General features: G+C 34.0%; 1 protein-coding gene across 4 annotated transcripts in view; it reads right to left on the bottom strand.

The window, feature by feature from the left end:
• Nucleotides 1–6925: 6925 nt before the first annotated feature.
• LOC131051852 (uncharacterized) overlaps nucleotides 6926–7359 on the bottom strand; it is a 57060-nt gene continuing 56626 nt past the window's right edge. For all 4 annotated transcript variants that reach the window (XM_057986612.2, XM_057986660.2, XM_057986543.2 and 1 more), the window contains exon 16: nucleotides 6926–7262. In XM_057986612.2, coding sequence (XP_057842595.1) covers nucleotides 7122–7262 — 141 coding nt within the window. In that variant the 3' untranslated portion in view covers nucleotides 6926–7121. The remainder of the gene's footprint in view (nucleotides 7263–7359) is intronic.

Genomic DNA, 7359 nt, shown 5'->3' with positions numbered 1-7359 from the left:
ATGACACTAATAAATAGCTGAATTTTGAAATCTAAAAATTTAAAAATTGACGGTCTTTCAGGTTCAACACGGGCATTGATTCACCCATGCAAGCATTGATCTGCATATAAGCCCAAAAAATCTAACCAATTGCTTAAATCGACAAAAATAGAATTAAAATGCCTATTCTACTATTGTTTTTGAGTCCTTTTTAAGTATTTTAAAATGTTTTTTGTGATTTTTTTAGTTGTTAGAGAGCCAAAAATTAAAAATCTAGCTCTAGAAATGAGTGTCAAAAGACACTATGGCGCATGCGCTAATCTATAGAACTTGCAAAATGACAATTAAAATTTTGAAATCTTAGAACGAAGGCGATGATTTGCGTCAGTCGCGCTGAAGCAGCAGGGCAGACACGCTGAAGTGCGGGTGGACACACTGATGCGACAACCTGTGAGCTAAGAACACTAAAACTCACAAAAAGGGTTAGAAAAGGGGACGTGGGTCCCATCTAGCGTACCAAAATGAAGCAAGGGAAAATCAAGGTGAGGGTTAATGGTTAGTTTAATCCATTAAACATTCAAATCCATCAAAAAAAGATAAAATACCATTATACCTTCACAAACCTTCACTGCTTGTTCCTCGAATTGAGCCCTTGATGAAGTGGAATGTGCCCAAATGTTCCACTTGGTTGGATTGGCTCCAAGATTGGGTGTGGGTTGCTCTCCAATGTTGCACAACACTAGTGTATATGGGAAATGGATGGCTTCTCAAATAATGGATGAAATGGCTAAGCGATTATGGATGCAAATTTGACTATAACGGTGATGTTTTGGATGATTTCTAAGCTCAAACTAACAACATAAGATTACTTGGATTGGAGATGGAAAATAAAGTGGAGGAGACCCCAATTTATAGAGTTGAGGGAGGATGAATGGACGGTTGAGATTGAAGATGAATCAAGGGTGGAGCTTGAAGGAAAGGGGAGCACATGGATTGAGAGGACATGAGTTGATAAGTGTGGAGACCAAGAGATTTTCCATAAAGGCATTTCTTGTCTCCACACTCAACGATGTACATGGGGAAGAGATCTCCAAGTACATGGGGAAGACAAAAAGGAATTACAAATTCCTTGGTGGATGGAGGGGGAATTAAAAATTCCCAACTAATGAGATGCATAGGGGGATGAGACAAGAAAAAGAATTTAAAATTCCTTGGGAAGGTGAAAGTCATGGAGCAATGTGAGATTTTGAAATCCTTGAAATGACCCAATTGGGTGCATTTAAGGTGGAGGGTGAGGAGGGGACAAGTGGATTTTAGCCATAAATGGCTATGAGTTGATTTGGTGGATAATCATGGGGATTAGCCACTAGCAAACGATTAAGAAGTATGATTAGGTGAGATAATGAAGGATTAAGAGACAAGTGGGATTTGTAAAAGGATTTGACAAGGAGAGAGAATGAGTGGGGGAATTAAAAAATAGAAGAATAATATTAAGCATGATTATTAAGTATTTTAGAAGAATTAATTAGGTTAATGAGAGTTTAGAAAAGTGATTTGTAGGAATCACTTGATTTAGCTAATTAATTTAGATTAATTAACTCTGGGGGTTTTTAGAAGAAATAAATAATTAGATAACTTTAGAAGAATAGGGAATAACTGTTTTATTAAATAAATCAATTATGTTGACTATAGTGATAGGATTAATTAAATTTAATTTAATTAAAGCTGAGAAGAATAAGGATTAACATAATTAAATAAATTAATTATGTAGAAAGGATAAAATTAATTAAATAAAATATTTAATTTAATTAATTTTGGACATCTACAACCGATTCAGCCCTCCCCTCTCAATATTTTGAATGTTCAACAATTATAATATGACAAAACATTATAAAGATTGTAGTTGATCTAGTCATCAATAGTTGAGCAGTGAGAAATTTGATAAATGGTTGTATATTCATAGTATTGTGGGTTATAGATCCTTCATAAAAAAAGTTCTTGTAATTATCAAAAGTGGTATACTTGGATGAATTGTAGATTCAAGGATGATAGGAAACTTAGTAGGTTAGATAGATTTTACATGTCTCCTAACCTACAATTAATTTAAGATTCCTCCAAGAACTGTGTGGAAGTGGATTATTCTACTTCACTCTCATATCACTTTCCTATATTATGTTCCATATCAATAATGGAGACTAATGGAGTGGATTATCTTTTACCTTTCAAGCTTAATACTTCACAACTTAAAAATCCCTCTTGTGTTGTTGCATTGGTTGGCATTTGAAACTATATTCCCAAGCCAATTGAAGGGGATTCATATAGGGAATGTTGGCAATGTGATATTTATCAATGTGTTGAATTCTTACAATCTTTTGGTAAAACATTGGCTTCTCAACCAAAATGTAAAGAAAAATCCAAGGGAAGCTTGAACACAATAGAAAAATTCTTAATTCTAACCTGAAAATCGTTAGCATTCAAACTTCTATACCTTCCATTAAAGCTTATCCCATGTCCCCATGCGACTACTTATATACAATTTCTATTTAAATTTAAGCAATTGGAGTGTTCCCATGTAAAATTTTAATTCAGGGAAAAGAATAAATAGGAATGATTCTTTATTTAAGTGGAGAAATTGTTGCTTAAAAATTGAAAATAAGCTTTGAAAATAAGGGGGGTTAATTTAACTATCCGTGGGATCACCAACTCCACAAATTGCTCCTCAAAAAGTTGAGCAACAACCGCTAACCAAAATAAGCTAAGCAACCGCATGGGGACCTACACTTAAGTTCATAAACTTGATATGTACAAGGTTAAAGGAGCCAAAATTAGGGCTAAACTACATTGGATAAAGGAGGATAATACATATGCTAAACATTAAGATACCCAAGATGATTTTGGGCATGTTCGTATGAATTTAGAAGAAATTAAATCGATGTTTCAAGACTTTGATGAGAAATTATTTAAAAAGAAACCTCATTAACAGGACACACAAGGAATATTGAAAAAAATTATCAAATACCACATTCCAAAGGTGGATTCTGAATATAGTTGATTTCAACATATATCCCCTCATGTAGGTTGTTACATCTTGGTTAACTTCATACTAAAAAATTGTGGTATGCTATCATCTCCTCTTGTTAATGGTGCTTTCCCAAAGACAAATATTTAGAATAATAAACTCACTTGTATTGGAAACCCCCTCCTCCTAACTTTGTTAAACTAAATTTTGATGGAGTCTCAAGGGGAAACCAAGTGCCTTAGGTGCTGGGATGGTTTTGAGGAATGATAAGAGGGAGGTCTTGTGCTCAGCTTGTAGCGTCCTTCAGGAAGGGACTGATAATATTGCAGAAATCACAGCTCTCAAATTGGGTCTACAGTTGGCTCTGACTAAAGGAATCAGTCATATATAAATGGAGGGGGACTCAGTAGTCATAATCAATATTCTAGCCAAAATGGATGACTCGGGTGGCTCCATAAATATCATCTTGAACAGGTTAAGCAATTATTGGAAAGATTTATAGTCTTTGAGATCATGCATTGCTATAGAGAAGTAAACTTTGAAGCTGATCTCCTGGCAAATTGGGCAATTGATTGCAGTTCACCTTACAAGGAGTTAAATTTGCATGAATTTCAGATTATCCTTCAAAGACATCAACTTTCTTTATTGAAGACTTGAATTACAGTGGACCAATTTATTGATAATTTGATATAATTCAGCCTCTTGTTTGAATGTGACTTGTCAATTTGAAGTCCAATTAAAATTTGTTTGAGCAAGCCAAGGGCATAAGTTATGATACATAGAGTATACTGCTGGAATGGGAGACCAAGCTGTCCCATGGGTCAAATCTTCAGAAGAATTGCTTAAAATTGAGAATGTTTTGCATAAATGGTATTTGCTTGCCTTTGCACCTATTTCTCAATCTTCTCAAGAATCAAGGAGAAGAGGGTCAAATATAATTACATTTTGTTTACAAGAACAGACAGTTAAGCAAAAACTCTTATATTCATCTTGAACAAGTTATAATACATAGAGTATACTGCTGGAATCAGAGACCAAGCTGTCTTATTACCATGGGTCAAATCTTCAGAAGAATTGCTTCAAATTGGGATTTCCTTGCCTTTGCACCTATTTCTCAATCTTCTCAAGAATCAAGGAGAAGATGATAAAATGTAACTACGTTTTGTTTACAAGAACAGATAGTTACAGAGCCTGTTCATATTCTAATCGCTTCAGTTTCCTTGGTCCTTGCTGGATGTGGAAGATGATGTGTTATTAATGAATCAGGTTCATCTTGTAGTACATGTGCAACCCCTTATAATCTGTTTCATACTATTCTTCATGAAAGGTGCACAGTTTTGCAAACTGCATCGTCAGAAAAGATGTTAATCTACCTTGGGAATCTGCAAATCCACTACAGAGGTGCTTAAACTTGAATATTTTCTCTTTCCTGAAAAGAAATTGTCTCCATTGCTTGTGCAGCCTATTGCAGATGCCAGAAACAGATTTTGGAGCTGTTATAATATATACCACTTTGCTTAGTTCGATTACTACCCTTGTGATGGTGCTAAAGTTATTCTTTTTATTAGATCTCTGCCACCAAGTTCTAAAGGAATGCAAATTACATGGATTTGAAGTATCTACATGATAAGTTGCTGTATATCTCTCCTCAAATGTGTATTCTTCTTCTGTTGGTATATGTTTACTAATTCTGAGTGCAGTAAGAGCTCGTGGTTGCTAGACATGGTGCATTGCTGATTATATTGTGGAGCGCTTTTCTATTGATAACATGAGGATCCTTTTCAGTTGAGTCCCTTCAGCCTTCGTCTTAGTTTATTTAGACAAGATTTCTTCACATATTTGGTACCATTCTGGGTGAGATGAAGACTCTGGTTAAGCTGGTTACACTTCAGCTGGTTTTGCTCCTTTTGGCTATTCGATTGTGGTGGAAGAATATACTGGGATTTTAACTGTTTGGTTTTTCTTTCTAAAGAAAAAGAGCTTCAGGAATTGTTTATCTGATTGATTTTGTAGATAAGAATCCTTGTATACTGGGCTTTTTTCTGTTTGGCTTCTCTTTGATGATACAGATCTACAGGTTTTCATCTGTTTGGTTGAATATGATCTTTATGGTCAGCTTGATGTGGATTTTGCCATGTTCATATATGATACCGTTTATGTACATGATTATAGTAAATATGGTTGGTAAACTACATACTCTTATTTGTAGTCTTGGCCATGCTGCTATCTGGTTGTGGTTTAACCTTAATGGTCTTCTTTGGCTCTTATTGTATATTTCTATATTTTATCAATACATTATGAGGTTCGCCTCTATGCAAAGTGTTAAGTGCTTGGATAAAATCTCACTTGCCCCTTTCTTTCATATAAAAGCACAATTCAAGATTTACAATCCATCTAGAAGGCTTTGCAACAAATGCAAATTCTTAAATTGGAAAGATTCTTTGTAACATGTTTTCCGTTTTGTCATTTCTTCTATTTGATAGAACAAGCTTGTTCAATATCACAATCAACCTCTAGTTGTCTCTTTCCCAAAACATGCTTGTTTCCTTTTCAAAAAAGAGGTGTGGCAGTTGGTGGTATTTAAGATTTTAATACCCTTGATTGAGCTAACTGGCAAAGCTCTCAAAGCTTATTTAATATAAATAAGAGGTTGAAGAAGTTTATGATTTTTGTTAAATCATTGCTTCATGTTGATTAACTTATGAAGCTGAGTGTACAATGAAATTTCTTCAAAGAATGGTTGTGGCTTGATAAATACCAAGCTTTTTGCTTCCCTTTAAACTCCTTTTGAATGTCTCTAAATCCAATATTTAATATAAAATGGAGTTGTAGATTTCAAGAAAGGAAGTGTAAGAACTCGAGTATTCAAATTTGGAGGTCTAAAGCTCAAATAAATGCTCAAATTTTAGCTGGAAAATTCCTGCACTGCAAGTTCTTTATGGGAGATTGATTGAAATATTTAAAGATTCGGCCATCTAAATGCCCTTATTGTCAATGAATGAAAACTTAAAAAACATATTTTTTCGGATTATATAGGAGCCAAAAAAATGTTAAGTTATCTATGGCCATTTCCCTAGTATTTTTAATCATGTGTTCAGTAAGAAATGCTAAATTTTTATTCTAACATCCTTTTGCAATTTGTTTCTCTATGTTATGCGAAGTATATTAAGCAGTTGGAAGAGATTAAATTTCAAATTTTATAGCTGCACGAAAACAATATTCAATGTTCTAAAGTTAGAATCTAAACATCTCCAGATCCTATTCAAATTCAGAATTTGATTTGTATAGCAAGCTTTTACTTCAGTGGTTGTCTCAGGATGACTTATTGGATTCTAGCAGGATAACAGTTTGGGTGACTGCTGCTGCAAATTTTGTAGTTTTGTAATTGTGCATTTTCATAACTTGTTAAAAGGAAGGTTATAGTGTTGTTTCGTCAATTGTTGTTTCTTTGCCCTTGGGACTGTTCCTTGCCTGCTCTTTTCTTTGGTAGCTCCTTTGTGGATTGAGTATATCTATATGTATATATATATATTATAAAGTTAATTTTACAATGAAAGAATAGAATTCCACAAAGGAGCTGCGAAAGAAAAGAGCAGATATATATATTCTCGTTCAAATGCACCTATAAAGTCCTAAGAAAAAGTGCTCAAAATCTTCTTGAACTGCCACCGATGAAATTTGAGAGCTATTATATCATGATAGTTATAATAACCTACACATGCAATGTTGTACGACCAATAGCCACTGCAACTCACTTCATGGAAGTAATATCAATGATCAGTGTTAAACATTGTTTGGATAAAATAACAAGATACGCACAAAATTGTAGTGAATGTGTGCCAATAAAAAAGTATTATGATTTGCAGATTTACAAGAATTATTTTGAAACATCATAAAAAGTTTATCAAAATGAGCTTGATTGATTCATTTTGTTGATTAATTGAAAATTGCAATCATAAATTTCTTATTAAAGAATTAAGAGGTAGGTACTTTACACGTGGATAAAATTCCAGAGGAAGATTATTCTAAAACAATAAAAAGATATTGTTACATGCCTGCCTTATTATAAAAGAATTATAAGCACATTTTTACATGATCCAATCTTAAAAGATTGAACACTGGATCAATTGGTTTGATCATCTGCCTTCCCAGCTGATTTGAACTTGTAATCTCCATATGGATCAATCCAACACTTGTCTTCCTCAACCGCCCCAGCCCACCTTTGCTTGAAAATATTCATTTCAATATATGCTCGTCTTCTCATCTACCAAAAAGTCAAGACTCAAGTGAGCAGTTTATAGTTAGTAATTCCTCGTTTGCAGATTATGGTCCGAAATTACTTGTTTGCAGACTTTCATACC

The sequence above is a fragment of the Cryptomeria japonica genome, chromosome 2 (assembly GCF_030272615.1).
Source record: "Cryptomeria japonica chromosome 2, Sugi_1.0, whole genome shotgun sequence".
Lineage (NCBI taxonomy): Eukaryota > Viridiplantae > Streptophyta > Pinopsida > Cupressales > Cupressaceae > Cryptomeria > Cryptomeria japonica.
The sequence above is the reverse complement of the archived record's forward strand: the minus strand, read 5'-3'. Positions and strand labels throughout refer to the sequence as shown.